This window comes from Rhinolophus ferrumequinum, chromosome 4, assembly GCF_004115265.2.
Source record: "Rhinolophus ferrumequinum isolate MPI-CBG mRhiFer1 chromosome 4, mRhiFer1_v1.p, whole genome shotgun sequence".
In the NCBI taxonomy this organism is placed as follows: Eukaryota; Metazoa; Chordata; class Mammalia; order Chiroptera; family Rhinolophidae; genus Rhinolophus; species Rhinolophus ferrumequinum.
Genome location: NC_046287.1, coordinates 47,415,713 through 47,435,829, shown reverse-complemented (window position 1 = coordinate 47,435,829; position 20,117 = coordinate 47,415,713). Strand labels below are relative to the sequence as shown.

Below are 20,117 nucleotides of genomic sequence, written 5' to 3'. Positions count from 1 at the left end.
TCTGCTGGAGTGATTTTCTGGATCTTTTGAGGGTGATTCTGTTTCATGGTGCAAGGAGTGTGTGTGTGTGTGTGTGTGTGTGTGTGTGTGTGTGTGTGTGTGAGAGAGAGAGAGACAGAGAGAGAGACAGAGAGAGTTAGAATTGAGAGAGAGAGAGAAATTACAATTGAGAGGGGGAGAGAAAGAAAGGAGAAAGAGAGGGCGAGAGAGAGAGAGAGAGAGAGAGAGAGAGAGAGAGAGAGAGAGAGAGAGAGAGAGAGAGAAAGTTCTAGCACAGTAATGTGTCTGAGCACTAGTGGGTAATGCTACCCTAAATAACTTGAACTTCCACTGGCTGGCTTTTGTTCATAAAATGCTAATCCTTTCAGATGCAGATCTATATAAAACATCGGGGATTAAAAGGTACACGGAAATCTCAGATCTCTTCAGCTACATAAGGTAAAGATATGTTTAAACTAACAGTTCAAAGTTATTTAGAGGGTACTAACAAGGAGTCATTTTTTAAAACTTCCTAATTCTTTATTAAGTACTAACATAGGATACATATCATATGATGCAACGAACTAGGCAGATTACTGCCGTTGTGTTCTAGGTTGTTTTTCAATGCACAGCTGTACAGCTGTTTGGGGAAAATTAATTTCTCATGTCAACTATAGTAATGGGGGAGGGAGTCATTTTATTTCACAAGGAATAGTATCACCTGTTATTTGGAAATAGTTCTCCTTTGCTTGCATGCAAACTGAAGAAATGTCTTGGAGTTAATGTGCAGAATCCCATGGTGCTGGGTGAGGGTCTTCCGTAGAGTGCTGCATTGCATAACTATTCTCGCTTCAGAGATGATAATCACAGGAGATGTCATAGTGTGAGTTTTTGCATAATTACCTCTCTTAATTCTCACAACCATTATCTATATTTCCAACAAATTAGTACCTGGCAGAGCCAAGATTCAAACGCAGGCTCCTCACCACAGCCAGACTTCCGCACTGGAGAAGCTCTGTGGCCTCATAAGCCACCAGACTGCTGTCTTTTGGAGGGAACTTCCTGGAGTTGTGGGGAAGTTGCAAAGAAGGAGCAAGTAAGTATCTTCAAGAAAAAACACTTCTGTGAAGCACAGACTGGTAGAGCACTGTTGGCTGGTTTGGGGATAAATATTTGCTTATTTGATTCTAGAGCCAATGACAATGTTGAGTTACTTTCACAGCAATCCGTTTGTTTGGAATCCATTACTGTGGCGGACATGCAGCTTCTCCAAGTGTGGGATGGGATTACATTAGTGGCAGGGGCTGGCATTCTTTCTTGCATATTGTTTGCTCACTGGAGTAAGCCAATGCCGGAATGGCTGGCTTTCCCATTGGTTTTTCGCTCAGCAGGTTAGTCACAGTGCGACTTGGTGTGGCTAGTTGTTACCCACAGTTGGCTGAAACAATATGATGGGGCAACTCGTGTGTGTGAAAAATAAACTCAATGGTAAACACAAACAAGAAAACCCACTTAGAGTTTGTAGGAAAGACTAGAAAATGTCACTGTAAATGTTATAAGTAATTTCAGGGCAAACTAGGTCAGGAAACCCAGGGCTGAAGCAACACAACGAAAGCTGTGTTTCGCCTTGAGATCAGGGAGGCTGATTCTGCAGCTGGAGCTCCTGGGTTTGACTCCTGGTTCTGTCCCTGGCCAGCTGGGGGCTCTTGGGCTGCTTTTAAACCTCTCTGTGCCTGAATATCACTCATCTGAGAAGAGGCATAATAACGGCATCTACTTTACAGGATTTGTTGTGAGGATTAGATGAATCCATCCATGTAAAGCACTAGAATGGTGCTTGGCAACAGTCTAAGTCCGTCCTGCAGCAGTGTCAGGTGTCGTTATTTTGATTCTGATCAAAGATCCCAACAGCTAGGTCCCCTTTTTCTGAATCACGGAGTTTTCCTGTGCTCTGCTAATCACCTTTGCTCTCTTGTTTTTCGCCCCAGCCCTGGGAGTTAGGCAGATATTATTATCCCCTTTTGGCTGATGATGAAATGGCAAGGCGGGATTAAGTGAATGCAAAGTGTTGGAGAAGGGAGCCAAAGCAGGCTTCTGGCTCTCAGCCCCCAGAGCTTTCTACTATCTTGCAAGAAAGCCTCAGATGAAAAGGGAGAGCCCTGTGTTTGCTCCAAGTCCTGGCTTCTCATCCATGATGTCATTTACTCCTTAATCCACAAGGTATTCCCAATGGTCATACTGCTGGACTAGGTTTTCTTTATTACAATTCAGTTTCAAAAGCTGAATATTCAGAAATATATTTTAGATCCCAGCAACGTCGTGCCTGTCCCTTGGCTATAATTGCTCTATTTTTGCCTTTCTTCATGTACAGAATAGGTTTGTTTATGTTTCATGGTCTCCCTCTACTTTGCTCTGCAAAACCAGGGTGGCAGCTTTCTGGGTGGCTGCTTTGCTTGTCCAGGAAACTAAGCTAAAAAGCAGGTATTCTTTTCGGCTCAACAGATGCTATAGGTGATAAGCTGAACCTTTTAGAGCCTTCTGGGAAAGTCAAACAGCCTGGGGCTGCTAAGCAACTTGAGTCTTGTCCAGTTTTCTCCTCTCCAGCCGCTCTGCTTATGGACATGTGTCTGAGCTCCGAGCAGCGGCCCAAGCACTTGGTGGAAGGACCAAGCTCTCCAGATGGCTGGTTAGAGGCCGAGAAGGAAAAGACTCTCCAGAAAGATGGCGCCAGTGGACCCTCAGGAGGTAACATCCTTCTTTATCACCTTAACACCTTCTCAGTTGTTTTCCTGGTGATGGTATTTTCCAGTTAACTTCAGTGACAAGAATTTCCATTTCCTTTTAATTCTAGATTTAAAATTTTTTTATTGAGCTATAATTAACATATAACATTATTTTAGTTTCAGGTATACAATGTAATGATTTGATATTTGCATATATTGCAAAGTGATCACTATAATAACTCTAATTAACATCCATCTAGATTGTTCCTTCAATGTAGCTAAGTAGAAAAATGACTTCATGCAAACATAAGTATAGCATTAAAAGTAATTCCTATTTTTTACATTCTGTACTTATCAAACTCCACAAATTCGTTTTATCTTGTGTATAAATCTAAGATGGTATTTTTTTTGTAACAAGAACTTTTAAAAAGAAATGAAATCTAAATTCGTTTCTGCATTTCACCAAAATGTATTCCTGGTAACTATGTCATACAGTGGTTCCTTGTAAAGCAAAGTGTAATTTTCCCATCAAGACAATGTAACCATTAGGGTTGTATTTCTGGATGGGGACTCAGTAGTTAATAAATAATAGATGTACCAAATAATGTCATAAAAGCCAAGACATAGCATTTAAAACATTTACAATCATGTAACATGGTGAAATGATGTTCCAATTCTACTAATCCAGGATGTTATTTATTTTTACTAAACTGTTTACATAAAAATACAACTCTATCTCTAAAACCTGGTCCCTCTAAAAGGAACTATTGGGCTAGCATAGATACAATGAGAAAATATTTAATGTGCAATAAACATAAATTTCTACCTTTGTAGAACATAAAAGGGTCTTGTGGGAGAATATTTGTATGTCCATGTTTCTTTACAAAGTTAATTGGGAAAGTACAACCATCAGCTTATTAACCTGTGAAATGATGAGCCATTCATAAGCAGCCCACTGACTTTTCCTACAGCCCTGAGGTTCCCCAGTTGGTGATATGTGGAAGGAAGGGAGGAAGGGACAGTCTGGACTGTAGCAGGGGGTGGTGGAGGAGGGATGCCTGCGGAAGCTGACATGAGTTCTTGACGGTCTGGCTGCTCTTAGTAGGTGTTCCACTGATGAGAGCCTTTGAGAAAAGGAGCACAGCCCTGTACCGACTCCTTGTACCAACTGGCCTTTACCAGCTCCTGAATTTCAGGAATTCTGTGAGCTGGTTAGAAAACACAGCCATTATTGAAATCCAAGTTCTATAAACTTGTAATTAAAGAGATTATGTAAAGGCAAAGGTGTATGAAAAAACAAGGTAATAAGTACTCGATTCATCAAGAAATATTTTACTACATTTGACAATTACCTATGCTCTTGAGGCTCTTGAGGCCATCGTATCCGGATGGTAGAAATACTCCATGATGGTGTGCTGCTCCACATCTTTGCCCACTGACATCTCCCTGGTAGTTTAAAATCACCAGGGTGGGAGTGCTTACACTATGGCAATCATCAAATCCTACAAATCAGGGTTTCTTCCCCTCACCCTAAAATGGTGGGCAAACATTTCCCGGCTCCTGCAGCCTTGCTCGGCCTTCTCATCATCTCTGAAACAGAACGGAGTTAGCCTACCAGCCCTATGAGAGAAGGCAGGGCCTCTGGTTATTCGTGGATATTGGGTGGGTGTGGTTAGATGTCAGTAGCCTCCCCTAAGAAGAGGTAGGGGAGGCCATAGGTCTCTTTCCCTTCCCTACAACCTCCCTACAACCCCAAGCAAGGCACTTGGGGTTGGCCACTCTTTATTAGCAAGTTGTGGCACACTCAGTGCAGTCCCAGGTCTCCGTAAGCAACCTTTTTGTTCAGGTCAGAGAATTCTCCTCCCAGGGGTGGAACACACTAAATCAGAACCTGTGGCCAGCAGCAGCGCTCTGAAGAGCCGTGGACATCCGCGATGCTATTTACAGTCATTGCACTCAAGCGGGGCTCAAAGGCCGCTTCCCACCGGCCACACACTGACACTATTTTTCGTAAAATACAACAAATTGAATTTCTAGAAAAACAAAATGAAACTACAAAGACATGCAAAATACAAGCCCCATTTTTGTTTGTTTGTAATTAGATTCACCAGGCATGGTTAAATTGCTGTAAAACTTCTAAATGCTTACTCCAAGTTTCTGCACTCTTCTTCCTGTGAACCTGTGACAAATGGTTTTCAAACCAGCACAGAAGTGTTCCAGTTCCTGTGGAAACCAGTGAAAGCTGGAATAGCCTTTCCTACCTGCCTCTCAGGGGTGGACTCCTGATTAGGTTTCTTCAAAGAGCCGCCATCCTCCAACTCTATTCACGTCCTCCTCCAAGCAGATGCTCTTTTCCTCTTGTTTTATATGATATTTGAGAGCTGCTAGAGTGGGTCATGAGTATAAAAAAAGTATTTGAAGCAGTAGTAACTTAATAGCCAGAGCTCATCTGACAACACTCCCCCCGCTCCAGACTGCGGGGCTGGCTCATCTTTGGGTGACCTATACCTTTTGAGGAGCAGATTTAGGAAGGATTTAAGAGACACTCTCCAGCCAACATGTGGGAATATTACTTCAAGACCTAAAAATAGTCAGGTCCGTGTTTGCCGAGGCCCTCCTTACACAGACAGCTCATTTGTGCCATTAGCTTCCTGCTGCCATCAAAATAGAGTATGGGGATGGATCCACACCTTTTCTGTCCCCTCCTAAATACAGCGAAGGACCCAGGGCATCCTTTGGCATTTCATCATATGATAAAAATGTCACATCTGAATTTCATGTCCCTGTCACCCCGTTATCATTCCGTTTTGTGCCAGTCTGCAGCCATGGTCAATGATTGCATTGACCCTTGTGTGGAAAGAATTCTCAACCTGTTCCCATCTTACCACATATACCAAGTGGGTATTTGCACTGGATCAACAAATCCTGAAACCTGTTTTATTTTCTGCCCTACAGATTTTAACAAGATAGAGCCATCTCTTCATAGCCTCCAGGAATTTGTGCCTACAAATTATGCCAGCTACACTCAGGAGAATTACCTGTTTGCAGGCAAGGAGATTGTCATGCAAGAATCCATAGAGAGCTATGGAGCGGTGGTGTGGCCAGGGGTGAGAGAACTGTGATGCGGGGACAGCAGGATTTCTGGGGATAATAATAATACTCTCTGTGTTGCTTTGCACAGTTTGCCAAGTGCTTTAATATTCTGCGCTTCTCCAACTGAGGGTCAATTGTCGGCCCCCCAGAAGTGGGGGTGGTATGCTTGGGTTCCACAAATACACAAGCCTGTCTCCCAGAAGCACTGCTTTTCTGCTATGCTATGTTCTTGAAACATATTGTTTACATTAATATAAACTTGAATTGTTGAGAAAAAAATCGGATTTTAGAGTTTGGACTTTGCAGCACATATTACCTTTGGGTCACTCCCACAAACCCTTGCTTGGGGCATTCATTTCCCTTTTACATTGTGGATCTTCCAGTAGAAGCGTTTAGGAAGCATTCCTTCATCTAGTGTTCTCCCTGAACAGCCCCTAGAGGATGGCGCTGAAAAGGGGGAAACACTTGGAATTTAGAGCCAGAAAACCTGCTGTTCAGGTTTTAACAGATGTTCACTTCACCTCCATTTACCTTCATTTCCATATTTAAAGCATGGGGCAGTGGTAATGTCCAGTTCCCGAGATGGTTGTGAGAGTTCAGTGAAGTGCTACACCTACGCTCATGTTCGCTGTAATTGTTAATGTAGTATTACCATTAATATTAATGAATTGGTAAACGATAAGGAAAAGTTCACTGATTTGGTAAAGCTATTCCACCAGGGACATGGTGCAGAACCAGGCAGGGACAGTGGCCTGGGACGCCAGAGCTGCTGTTGTTCTTTTCACTGCAGAGGTTATCAGCCTGTGCTTAGAGGGGGCTCCAGATCAGAACAGCACAATTGTTAGCATGCATATGAATCATACAGGGACCTCGTTAAAATGCAGATTCTGATTCAGGAGGTCTGGGGAGGTTTGGGGGGAGCTGTGCCTCTGCATTCCTTAGATACTCCCAGGTGATACAGACTGATGGTCCAGGCACCACAAATACATTTAGTCAGGATTACAGAGGTTCTATGGAGCTCCCTCAGGATGACCTGGGGTGCAGGTGGCAAGTGAAAGGGGGAGCAGGAGGAGGGGGGAAAGGGGAAGGACAGACAAGGGGCTCTTATAGCTCCACCCCTCACCCTTCCCCCAACCAAGGAAGCTCGATTTTTACCCCTTATACATATAAGCATGATTTTCTTCAAATGAAAGCTTTTCTTCGGTTTAACAAGAAATTTAAAAATCACCAAACTACTACATGGCTTCCTATTATATTTGGCAAACAGACAACTATAGACAAGGTATCAGAGATTAGGACTAGAGAAAGAATATCTGGACTATTTCATTCTCAGTAAGGCCTCAGTCTTTCACACACAAAACCCTCTCTTGGGACCTGAAGTCCCTAAAAACTGCATAAGAAGAGTTTATATAAAGTGGGAACATACCCTTGTCTTGTGTGATTTCAAATGCAGCTTTCTGTGAAAGAGCTCACTTTAGGAGTCTGCTAACAGGGCTAAGAAGGGGTGGGGAAGTGTTCGTAATGTCAAAAGATCTATCTGTTCCTGAGAAAAGCTTTTTCCCCAGATAGCACCCCAGTGGGGCCAGCCTCTCACAGGGCAGGGCACTTGAAGAAGGAAGCCTCCAGCCAGCCATCTCTTCAGAAAGCCTCTCAAAGCATATACTCTTATGGCTCCTGGTGACACTGTCTTCCTAATATTGAAACGCCCACATAGCAAATAATTATCCTTTATATTCTCAAGGGACGCCTGATTTTCTACATGAAAATATGTCTTAAGTTATTCACATGTATATTTTTAAATGTCTCCTTGCTACTACTCAAAGTGTGGTCCCTAGACCGTCACCTGGTGGCTTGTTAGAAGTGCAGTCTTGAGCCATCCACCCAGACCTACCGCACAATGTGCATCCTGAACCAGGCCATATGTGATCTGTGTGCACACTGAAGTTTGGGAAGTGCTGTTCTGATCATCTAAGTGTTTCTTAGAGGAACCTCTTAAATAATTTTCATATTCGAGGTCTAAATATGGAATTGAATGTATATTTTGATTCTTATGAACGCTTCAATAAACTGAAACTATTAATAATGTGTCTTATAGCATTTAACCTGGGGTGGGGATTGGGGTTGCTACTGGTTTCCAACGCTCCAATGTCTAAGTGACAAACATGAATATTTTTTTAGGCGATGGCTTTGTGTCAGTATTTGGAGAAACATACAGAGGAATTGAATCTCCAAGATGCTAAAATACTTGAAATTGGTGCTGGACCAGGCCTTGTTTCCACTGTGGCCAGTATTTTAGGTTTGTTTATTTGTTTATTCCTGATCTTGTTTCAAAAGACCTTTACTGTGGCAACAATCATAATGAGTGCTGACTGTATGGCAGGCTGCGGTTTAGGTGATTGGCCATGATTTCACCCATTGAATTCTCCCCGTGTCCTGAGCTAGAATTACTACTGTTATCCCCTGAGATGAGATAAATTGTGTCTTAGAGAGGTTCGGTAACTTGCCCAGTCCACTGATTACCATGTGATGAAGTTGAAATTCTGGAGGGGTTCAAGTGAAGACAGATTTATATCCAAGGGCAGGTTGTAAATTCTTGGGCACTGGGCAAAACGTGGGTACAAATCTGGCATACTTCTGCCTACACTATTACAGTTCTTCTTTTAAAACCAATCTGGAAATATGGTGATCTATTTTGTGAACCACTGTCACTAGCTTTAAAATGCCTAAAATTAATTGCATGAATTTAGATAAAGGGGAGAGTCACACAAAGTAGAGCATCCTTTGTGGAAAGGAAACTGGGTACTGATCTCTTCATACAAGAAAAACACAAAATCTTCAGCTAAATACTATTTTAGAATAAGAAACATTATATATCATATTAAGGTGATGGTAAGAACCTTAGTATGTTTAGCTAATTATCCTGAAATCTCCCAATATTGCACCACTGTTTAACTTATAGTTTCTTAAAAGACAGGAGCATTATTCTGTTTCAGTGGTTCTCAACCAAATGTGACTTTGCCCCACAGAGGACATTTGGCAACGTCTGGAGACACTTTTGACTGTCACAACTTGGAAGTGGGGTGGGGAGGTGCTACTGGCATTAAAGGGATGGAGACTAGAGATACAGCCAAACACCTTACAGTGCACGGGGCAGGGCCTCCCACAAGAAAGACTTATCCAGACAGAATCCTGTCAAATTTATCCAGCCTATATGTCAAAAGGACCAAAGTTGAGAAGCTCAGTTCTAGTTCTTTTCTTTCTCCGCAAGTATATATGTCCCCTGTGGCTGCCCAAATGTTTCCAGGTAATTATTACATGTTTTCTCTTTCTTTCTTAGGAGCTCAAGTCACAGCAACGGATATGCCTGATGTCCTAGGAAACCTCCAATACAACCTTTTAAGGAACACACTGAACTGTACCACACATCTGCCTGAAGTGAGGGAGCTGGTATGGGGAGAAGGCCTGGAACAGAACTTCCCCAAGTCAACTTTTTATTATGATTATATTCTGGCCTCGGATGTGGTCTATCACCATTACTTCCTGGACAAGCTGCTCACCACCATGGAATACCTCTGCCAGCCAGGGACGGTGTTGCTTTGGGCAAACAAGTTCAGATTCAGTGCTGATTATGAATTTTTAGAAAAATTCAAGCAAGTTTTTGATACAACATTCTTGGCTGAATTTCCAGAGTCAACAGTTAAAATTTTTAAAGGAACACGAAAGTGGGATTAAATTAAACAAAATGTCTTTTCAAAAAACTAGTGTGTCTTTTGAGTAGAGTTAGAGAATGTATTGTCAGTAAAACACTTCTTTTATATATATGAGTGAGAAGATAGTGCATAAAAACAACTTGTACACCTAGAATAAACAGAACTTAGTTTCATAGCACCTTTCTAAAATAACCTATTTCAGATTATCTGGTTAATCTAAATATCTGTAAAGAATAACATGAAAATGTAAAATAGCTTTGCTGGCTTCCAAAGTCTCAATTAAATGTTTAATAAATTTCACATGAATAAGTTAATAAACAAGTGGATTTCCCCCTTATTATTTCTATTGTAGAGAACAGTTTTAAACTTGTCAGTACACTTCTATCACATGCTTTTTGAAACTAAGCTTCATAGGATCCTTGTATCTTAATTTGAAGAATCTACTTACATGGATTTTAACTATAACAAAAGGGGAGGATATTGAGTGATAGAAAACTATAGGCTTAACAATGATTAAAAGTGAAAAATGTGAAAACAGTGTTAGAATGAGGAAATGGATGCTGTCTTAGGAACTTGAGAGAATTGAATCTACAAATTCTCTCTGTGCCAACTGCCTACGGCCATTTCAGTTAGATTTCTGCATTGTTGTTTTTTGATTAAACTTTCTTAGAAAATTAGGAAAGAATGGCATTTTTATTTATTCTAACTAAGAAAGACTACAAAAAAAATCTAAAACATCACAATTATAAAATGTTAAAAGCTTCTACTTGGAGATACAGAAAAAACTTAAAATTAAAGCTTGCCGCCATTTCTCTTCAGTATTATACTGGAGATTTTAGCCAATGTTGTCAAAGAAAGGAAAGGAATAAAACATGCAAATTTAGGATGGTAGAAATAACAGTATAATATTCATGGATGACGTGATTGTTTATGTAGGCCAAGGTTGGCAAACGTATCTTGTAAAGGGCCAGATAATAAATATTTTAGGCTTTGCAGGCCATATACTGTTTCTGTAGCATTTTTTTTACAATCATTTATAAAAATGCAAGAACTATTCTTAGCATGTGGGCCATGTAAAAACAGGCTGTGGGTTGGATTTGGCCATAAGCCATAATTTGCTGACCCATGAAACTGTAGATAATTTACAATGGAATTGAAATTTGTAAGAGTTTAGCAAAGTTGCCAAATGTCAAGTACAAAGCCCAAATGTATTTATAAATTCTAACCACAAATAGTGAGAAGATAAAATTTAAATAAAGATCACTTACAACAGCAATATCAAATACTTAGGAATAAATCTAACAAAAGATATGCAAGAACACTACACAAACTTATGGCAGTACTGAGACAAGTTAAAGATAACCAAAGTAGATGAAAAGACACCTAGTTTGTGCACTGAAAGCCATTTTAAAGATGTCAATTTTCTCCAACTTGATCAACAGATACTTGCAGTCGCATGTATTCTTGTGGAACTTGTGAAGCTGATTCTAAAAGTATATAAAAATGAAGTCCAAGAAGAGTAAAGGCACTCTTGAGGAAGAACCTAGTAGAAATATCTGCTTTCAAGAAATCAAGAGGTATTTTACAGATGTAATAATTGAGAGCAATTAGTATTAGTTGTTAATACTAAAACACATTGGTATTATTAATACACACGTATGCACGTGCATGTGCAACCAGTTATTTCTTAAACTTTAAAGCCAACTGTGAAGCAATTAATATAAATATCTATAAATTCGAAAACCAAATGGGGATTCTAGACAGAATTCCAAAGAGGTAGTTGCCTTTATTTTCACCTTTGTTGATATTGCCTATTAAGAATATGAATCTCTAAGGTATTTGGTGATCAACATTTTTAAATGCTTTTTAATCCCTCTGGATAAAGATTAGAATTTCTTCGATCTTTTAAGATAAATAATAGTGTGTTCATAAACTAACAGTGAGCTCTATATGGTAAAAACCTACTTCCAAGATTTTGAAGCTAATGGTTAAAAAAAATTAAGTAGAGGAAATTATTGTGGCACCTACCCCCCATTCTCCCCCCCCAAAAAAAAATCTTACCTAACCTTTAATTTCCTTCTCTTAAGCATGCCTTCCACAATGCTCTCCCTTAGGATATGGAACATAGAAGATCAGGCCCCCAAAAGCCAAACTGTGGGGGATGCAGGATGTATTTTATGTCTAGATAATGTGTGGCAAGCACAGGATGTTCACCTGGTGACTCCAGATTATTCTACCCAATTATATAATACTTATGCTTCTTCTCTGTCAGTGAGCAAGGGTGGTAAAGATGAGTCCATCTAGAAAACACTGCTTAATATAAAGCACATCAATTGATATCTGCATAAGGATAGACATATAGGTCAATGGAACAGAGTAGAGTCCAGAAATAGCCTTGTGCATATATGGTCAATTGATTCTTAACAAAGGGGCCAAGGTAACTCAATGAGGGAAAGTATAGTCTTTTAAACCAGTGGTGTAGAATAAACTGATTACCATATGAAAAACAATTCACCTTGCATCTTCCCTATCATGCGCAAAAATTAAATCGAAATGAATGATAGGCCTAAATAAATGAGTTGAAACTATAAAAACTGTAAAACTCCTGGACGAAACATAGGATAAAATCTTTGTTACTTAGTTTAGACAAAGATATCTTAGATAAGACATGAAAGCCACAACCCATACATGAAAAACAAAGTTAAATTGGGCTTTATTGAAATTAAAATTTTGCTCTTCAAAAGACACCATTAAGAAACACACTCAAAAAATTATTTGCAAAACATGAATCTGATAAAAAGACTTTTATCCAAAATATAGAAAAGAATTCTCACAACCCCATGAAAAAACTGGGTAAAAAATTTGAACAGAAACTTTACCAAAGACTATAGACAAATATCTAATAAACTCATCATTTATTAGGGAAATGCAAATTAAAACCACAATGAGATACCATGACAAACAACCAGAATGGCCAAAATTGAAAAGGTGACAGTACCAAGTGTTGAGGAGGTGAGAAATCTGCAACTCTCACACATTGCTAGTGGGAATGGAAAATGGTACCAGCATTTTGGAAAACAGTTTAATATTTCTTAAAATGTTAAAAAGAAACTCAGCAATTTCATTCCTAGTTATCTACCCGAGAAAAATTAAAACATATGCCCACATACAAAAAAACCTGTACAAAGGTATTCGTATCAGCATTATTGATAGACCTCAAGTACAAACAATCCAAATATCCAGCAGCAATCAGTGAATGGGTAAACATACTGTGGAACATCACACAATGGAGTATCACTCAGAAATCAATATCTGCTATACACAACATGGATGACATGCAAGAACTTACACTAAGTGAAAGACAAATTTCTAGAAAAGTCAAACTTGTAGAGATAGAAAGCAGGTCATTAATTCTCTGGAGCTAAGAGTAGGAGTGGAGACTGACCACAAAGGGGTTGAAGCAACTTTTCCAGATGACGAAAATGTTCTAAAATTTGATTGTTAAAGGTTGCACTATAGACATTGAACTGTATACCTACACTAGTGAATTTTATGGTATATAAAATCATACCTCAATAAAGCTCTTAAAAAACAAATCTCATGGTTTGTCCCAAATGTTATGCAAAGTCACTTTCAAACTCCTCTTTCAAGCAGAGAGAAATCTATTAAGAAATTTATTGTAATGGGATCTGCCTCCTAAATCTCTTCTTAGACTTACAAAAGGATTTCTTTCACATTCCTAGGACAAAGGGATATGATGATCAGATGTTTCTTTTCTAAATGGATAAAAGTCTGCCTTTTTAGAAAAACCAGATTGTTTGCAGTTATAACTTTTGACTTCAAACTTTTATCATAGAAAAATTTAAATATGTAAAAATAGACAAGTTGTACACTTTAAATATGTGCAGTTTATTGTGTGGCAACTATTGTTCAATGATGCTGTTTTTTAAATAAGTAGACAAAAATATTATGGACCCCAATTCTCATATACATTTTCAACTCATGGAACATTTTGTTTCAGCTATATCTCCACCCACTACTCTGCTCCTGCATTAACTTGTAGCAAGTAAGAGACATATCCTTTCTCCAAAAATCCAATTAATGTTCCAATTTCCAATTGTCTCATAACTTATCGTTTGTTTGAATAAGAACCTAAATAAGGAACCACGTGTGATTAATTGCTTGAATGGCATATCCCTTAAATTTATTTTCATCTTCGGGTTCTCCCTCCATCTTGCATTTCCCTCTTGCCATTTATTTGTTGAACAAACTAGAGTTGTCTGTCCTGTATCATCTCTACCTGCTGCATTATGCTGACTGCTTTACCAGGGTATCCTTTAATATGCCCCTCTATCTTCTGTTCTTCCTGTAAATTGTACATTTTAATGACGAGCTTGGAACCATCCAGGCCAAGCCCAGCTTAGATCAAACTCCAGCCAAGTTACACTCGTGAGTGAAAATGATTGTTTTTGGAAACCACTAAGTTTTGAGGTAGTTTGGTACATAGAATCATTGAGGCACGTTAATAACTTTTAAAATCATACATAAAATGAAAGCGAATTATAGACGATATTTCCAGTTGCTCTGTATTCTATTCACATTTTGCATATGACCTGGCATAGTCAGATTCTAAAATAAATTTGATTTACATGACAGGAAATGAAGGCAGTCCATACTCTGCATAGAGAAAATGGTGACATCTGGTCTTGACACTGGAACTCTAGTTATTCATGTTTGACCCTTGAGAAAATATGGCTGAGATAAATGACACACTTAATCCTTTGAAATCTTCTCATGAAAGCAGGGGTTCTAAATGATCCTGAACCAACACCTTCCCAGAGTAGGACACAGCAGGCTCCCTGCCTGGCAGCAGATTGTCAGCTGCTGCTGGCCTGGCTTGTCAGGAGGGCCCAGCCACTTACTGCACCTGGAGCTCCAGTCCTTTCTGGAAGAGTATATTAAAAACTCTCCGTGGGCTTACTCTCTCCTTTCACATTAAGAAATATAGCAAAAACAAAACAAAAAAATCTCCCAAAACCTGAGGAAAAAAGTGAGAAATTAGGGAGATCTGGAATGATGGTGGTTTGTGTAAAAAGTCGTATTTGATGGGTTGTAGAATTTACTGTATCTTGATATAACTCCAAAGGTAGTATTTCAAAATAAATTACTGGGGAGTTTCTAACTGTAAAACTACTTTAAAATTGGATACTAAACATATGTGCTAAAAAAAAGGTGATGTCACTGAAACAGTGGACCATTTTATCAGTGAGAAAACACCTCTGAAAATTTCCCTCCAATAAAAAAGCAGAAAAACCGTTAAAAACTGTCCGAAGCACCTTTTTCAGATCTCCGGAAATGAACCAAAGTCATGTAGCGATCTGAGGCATGTACGCTTACGTGAAATGGTTGAATCTCAGTAAGAGCTGTGCATTTGGGTATTTTAAACTGCCCTGACCCCATCCCATCTCCAGCTCCACTGGAAATGGTGAAAACCGGCAGCCTGGAAGTCACTGGCGGGAGCCAAATATGGCTGGGAACTCCACCAACGCTGCATTCCCAGAGAGCTGTCATTATTTGGCTTGCCTTGTTGTTTCCGAGACCTTATGGGCAAGGCCATCTTTATTAGACTGGCCTTAGATCTCGTAGGCCCAGAAACCTTTTCCCAGTGGGTGTTTGTACAGATAATTACAGGCAATTGTGTAATTTTGTGGCTGCCTGAGATGGTGGCTAACAGTTGCGACTAATCAAAAAACTGAAAAAGGAAACGCTGGAAAATGAGACACTCATAGGGGTTTTGAAAGCTCTAACATATTTCTGGGTTTCTAGAAGGCCATGAACGTGGTACAGCTACATGTAGCCTGAGAAAAGACCTGGGAAGGACCCAGGCTCTCATGTCTGGCTGACCCTGAGGCTCTATGTAAGCAGATAGTACTTACCAGGTATGGCAAAACCTGGGTTGTTAATCAGTCAGCCAATCAGCATAAACTTGGGAAGTCACCCTACCTTGCCTGAGCTTCTCAATTTCCTTACTGGATGGAACCTCTATGTATGTGGACCTGTCTGTATGTGTGTAGGTCAAAGTATGTGTGTTTGTGAGGGAAAGTGCATCTGGCTGCTCATAGATGGACTTTAGACTCTAGACCGTTCAGAAATTGTAAGCAAAATGTTTGCATGCATATTTGTAGTTTTTCATAAAGGCTCTAATTCTTTCATATTTCATAGATAAAGGGGTCAACTGCCCAAAACACAAGTATGAATGACAAGATGATTGGTATGGCAGGTCTTCTATAGTAATAAATTCTAAGGGAACAAGATTTAAAAATCACACACACACACACACACACACACACACACACACACGCTTGCTATAAGTGAGTAGAGGCATTTTAATGTTGCTATGGGTGTCTGTTTATTTTATGTAGGAAGGATGAGAGAAGCAAGTCTAGTAGCCAGAAAGATAGAAATAATAGAAAGTTAAACATACACAGAAGTTAACCACAATAAGCATTGGAAATATATTCAAATAATTGCAAGCCCATAAGAACCATTATAAAACAAAATACCTCAAATTGCTTTTTTTGTCTATGGAATTAATATTACTTCTATTCTAATCCCAAATTTTTTATTAATGAAAAATTAAGACCAACTTTAAGAAGCTTCAATATTCACTTTTATTAATTATAAAAAAAAATTAAGGTATCAGAGTGTATATGGTGTATTGTGATCTTGGTTTTGCACATTTATTCACGTGTTTACATTATTTCAACGTTAATAAACATACCATATGTGTATCTTTACAATACCTGATAAAGATTTAGCTGTCTGGCACTTATACATGTATTATTAGTTCATTCTGATGTTCTCTGCATGTCAAAAGAATGTTAAAAGATAATTGGCCTGAAATAACTCCAAGATGATGATTTACTAGAGTAGTTATGCTACGGCAATTGCCACACATTTATTTGTGCCCCTTTAATTTTTCCCCTTAATTGAATGTAAATATTAAAAAAAAAAAATCTGGAAGTGAAAATCTGTTACTTTTTCAGTCCAATAAATAATTTTAGCTACGCTTAATGTAGCTTTTTTAAGGCCTTCATACAACTGAAAAAATTAAAGTCGAGCATGTTAAAACCCTGTTCATTTATAAAATAAAAAATAGAACTTTATAGGTTTGCAGTTAAAAGGTACTGTTCAAAATCTATCATGCATGTAACAGCTGCAACTCAACTGAAAGTCCTGGTGCTGGCAGTCAAGGCACCGCTCAGTCCACCAGTATGAGGTGTTAAGAAAACACCATGATGTCAGAGGTCTACATTACATGTATGAAGCCACACGCCAGCAAGTTCTCTGATAAATACACAGCATTTTAATAATCAGTATTTGATAGCAGATGAAAACATGCATTAGACTAAAAATGCCACAAATTTGTTTTTGTATCCATTCACTATAAAACTTTCTTTTTTTAAAATTTAAACTCTTGGTTCCTATTTTAGAACACACAATAATCAGGAGGATACATGATGGGGAGCCAGTTTTCAGTAAAAGATGCACAATGAGTCCATCCAAGTAACTTCATCAGCTATAACAAAACACAATAACGTCTCATTAAAGAACAGATTTTTAAAGTTCAATCTTTAAATTCTGTACTAAATGTTTAGTAATAATAAAGTAGTAATATGTAGAACTTCCTTCCACCCCACCCACTTTTTCTTTTTTACCAACCAATGTTCCTTACTACCAACTAATCAACTCTCCTACCATCAGCCTGTTCTGGTGATTATTATTATCATCCCTGCTGACCTGCCTTCCTGCCCTCCTTCCTACTAACCTTTCTGTTTTCTTCCCAGTTAACTTACTTGCTCCCTTCCTTCTTATCAACCTAGTTTCTTTTCATTCATTTTTTCTGAATGCCCACTGTCAGTCAAACACTGTTCTAGGCATCGGGAAAACAGCACTGAACAAACGGACTTCCCACTTTTAGGAAACTTATGCTCTATTCAGGAAAACCAAGTAATAAAGAAGCAAATTAATGAATAGATGAATAAGTAAATAATTAAGATATATGTCGCGTATACAGTAAAGATAAAACAATATAATACAGAGGGACTGGGAAATTAGATGGTCAAGAAGAGGATCTCTGAGGAGGTGACATTTAAGTTGACACCTGAACGACAGGTAGAAACCTACTCTGTAAATCTGGGGAAGAGCTTTCCATATAGCTGCAATAGTTAAATCCTCCTGTGGGAAAGAGCATGACTGTTTTAGCCAAGCACAGAGGAGGCTAGTGTGGCAGAAACAGAATGAATAGGGTAAGTGTGATTTGAGATATGGCTGGAGAGGAAGGCAGCAGCCAGGTCACACGGGGCCGTATCGCCACAGTGAGGTGTTTGGATTTTATTCTAAATGTGACGGAGATTCACCAGGTGTCTAAAGACATCATTTCCATCTGCTGTGTGCAGAATACAGTAGGGGAGCAAGAACACAGTAAGGGAGCAGAGTGAAAGGGAGACAAGTTACAAAACATCTCCGATGTGAATATCTGGGTGGATCACTGGCTGCACAAATGATGAGAATCACACACAACATATTAACAATCAATTCCAGAAAGAGTTCTCTTAACATATTCAAAGATCTGAAGGAGCTAATTCAAAATGTCTTACAATTTGGACTGACTCGTGAAGGTACACAAAAAGGGTCTAAAAGTAAAGATAACATATAGTTTAATCAAAATTTTCTACAAGAACCCACTGGTCAGTTTTATATCCAAAGAATATCTTACATATAAAAAGCAGACGGTTGGCCGCATTTGCCACAACCAGTATCTCCCAACCTCCCTACATCCTCTAGGCATAAACCAATGATACATGTACAAAGACAAGATGAGGCTAAAATAACTTCTGTGGAATTTGGTAAGGTTTTGTACTTGACAATGAACTTCTGCAGAAGGCTCAACCATAGAATTTCTCTGTATATACAATATATGGTAAAATGACCTTATGGCCAATCATCTCAAATGAATAAAATCAAATGTAAAACTCTGAGAGTTCAACCATTTTACAATTAAGCCAATATGTATTTAAAGGAATGATTTGTTTCTTTCATAAAGGAAAACTTCATCTTCTAACTACATAAAAATTCATAATGCATTTCACCTATGCTGGTAACACTTGAGGCTATGTTGTAGTTGAAAACAATTTGGGCATGGCTAACTGGCTAACAGTTATACAATAACACATTTTAACTTAGTGTATGTTATTTGCTTGTATATACATAGTTATTTCTGGAAAGCAACATAAGAAATTGGTAATAGTAACTGCCTTGGAGATTTTGATGGCTGAAGAAAAGGAAGGAGATTTTATATTATATTTATTCCCTTTTGTACCTTTTGAATACTGAACCAGGTAAATTTTGCAAATCTGTTAATTAACGTATATATGTAAATATATACATATATATACTTTTTAAATTTTAATATATCATCTGACGGTATCAAATCCTAAGCAGGTACCCTAAACTACAGTATTTGGAAATTTCAAGTAATAAAGTCTACATTCTGGGAGAAAAAAAAGAAAATACTTGAGGCTAAACTTCCGGACAGGAGTGAAAAATATTTTTAAAATTTAAATAGCTTATTGATTGTCCCTCATGCATTTATTTTATAGTTCACATTACGTTACGAGAGTAATAATTAGTCATGATATCACTACCATGAGGCTTTTTAGCTATCTTATCACTATACAGTACTGAAGTGACCTTTAATGATGACAGTTTAAATATCACTTACTTGAATACAATTTTTCCAGTTTTCTTTTGTTGGTTTTTCTTCCACAAGTTTAGTTGCAAATTTAAGGCCTCTTCCATACATTTTATTTACTAATGCATGTTTGTATGCAAATGTCAAAACCTAAAACATAAAACAAGATAAAGCTTAGTTATGAGATATTTACATTTTAAAGCATGTAGCTTTAATAACAAAAGAATTAAGGCTTTTGCTTTTTACAAAAGTATAGCTTTTAAAATAAACCTGTTACATTAAGTTCAAAAACTTTTAAAAGAACAATTAATGTCTTCAAAAGAGGTTGAGTATTCCACAGAACATATAATTTATCTTGGGGAAGAAAATTATTATAAATCACTAGCTATTGGAATCCATATCAAAACACCTCTTCAAGTAAAAGAAAGCAGGGCTAACATAAATGATTACAACAATGCAAATTATAAAAGAAGTACAAAACTATACAGTTATTATAAATTATCAAAATTGAAAAAGAGGATAGAAGTAAAAAAAGTATGAGATTATATAAACATGTTCTTACTTTCAACCTACTTCCTTTCATGGTACAAAAAGTTTTGTACCTTTAATTATTGTATCTGTTAAATATATTTGTAACCATTTATATATATTAATATTTTTGGTCTCCACTTTTAGAATATGGAGAATGTTCTCAAAGAAAGAAATCCTGTCACATTTATTTGTCTTCTGGAGTCAAGCAAAGTGTTCACTAATTGTTGCTATGAACGTAGTAAATAGACAGGTAACATAATGCATGGCCCCTAACACAGCAGTACTACGGCAAACTAGAATTATTTATAACAATTTTATTATGATGTT

The 20,117-nt window shown here is 38.1% G+C and overlaps 2 protein-coding genes across 11 annotated transcripts in view; one reads left to right on the top strand and one right to left on the bottom strand.

Moving 5' to 3' along the window:
* Nucleotides 1-281: 281 nt before the first annotated feature.
* On the top strand, nt 282-9,680 carry METTL21C (methyltransferase 21C, AARS1 lysine). 6 transcript variants are annotated; one of them, XM_033105140.1, is made up of 6 exons: nt 282-438; nt 928-1,075; nt 2,584-2,724; nt 5,658-5,809; nt 7,974-8,091; nt 9,133-9,680. In XM_033105140.1, exons 3-6 carry the CDS (start codon nt 2,595-2,597, stop codon nt 9,525-9,527), a joined length of 795 nt encoding a protein of 264 aa, XP_032961031.1. In that variant the 5' UTR covers nt 282-438; nt 928-1,075; nt 2,584-2,594; the 3' UTR covers nt 9,528-9,680. The 6 variants fall into 6 exon arrangements, with proteins under 6 accessions (XP_032961031.1, XP_032961030.1, XP_032961032.1 ...); XM_033105139.1 differs by having other exon boundaries at nt 2,569-2,724; XM_033105141.1 differs by having other exon boundaries at nt 2,482-2,724; nt 5,751-5,809.
* Nucleotides 9,681-13,445: 3,765 nt separating this feature from the next.
* TPP2 (tripeptidyl peptidase 2) overlaps nt 13,446-20,117 on the bottom strand; it is a 67,547-nt gene continuing 60,875 nt past the window's right edge. Inside the window, exons 28-29 of one of the 5 annotated variants that reach the window (XR_004422862.1) lie at nt 19,290-19,409; nt 13,446-17,084 (exon numbers count right to left, since the gene is read on the bottom strand). Coding sequence is in view for 4 of the 5 variants with exons in the window: in XM_033104546.1 (XP_032960437.1) it covers nt 16,995-17,084; nt 19,290-19,409 (210 nt within the window). In the remaining variant the exon portion in view is untranslated. The remainder of the gene's footprint in view (nt 17,085-19,289; nt 19,410-20,117) is intronic. The other 4 variants (XM_033104546.1, XM_033104544.1, XM_033104545.1 and 1 more) reach the window with 4 other exon arrangements.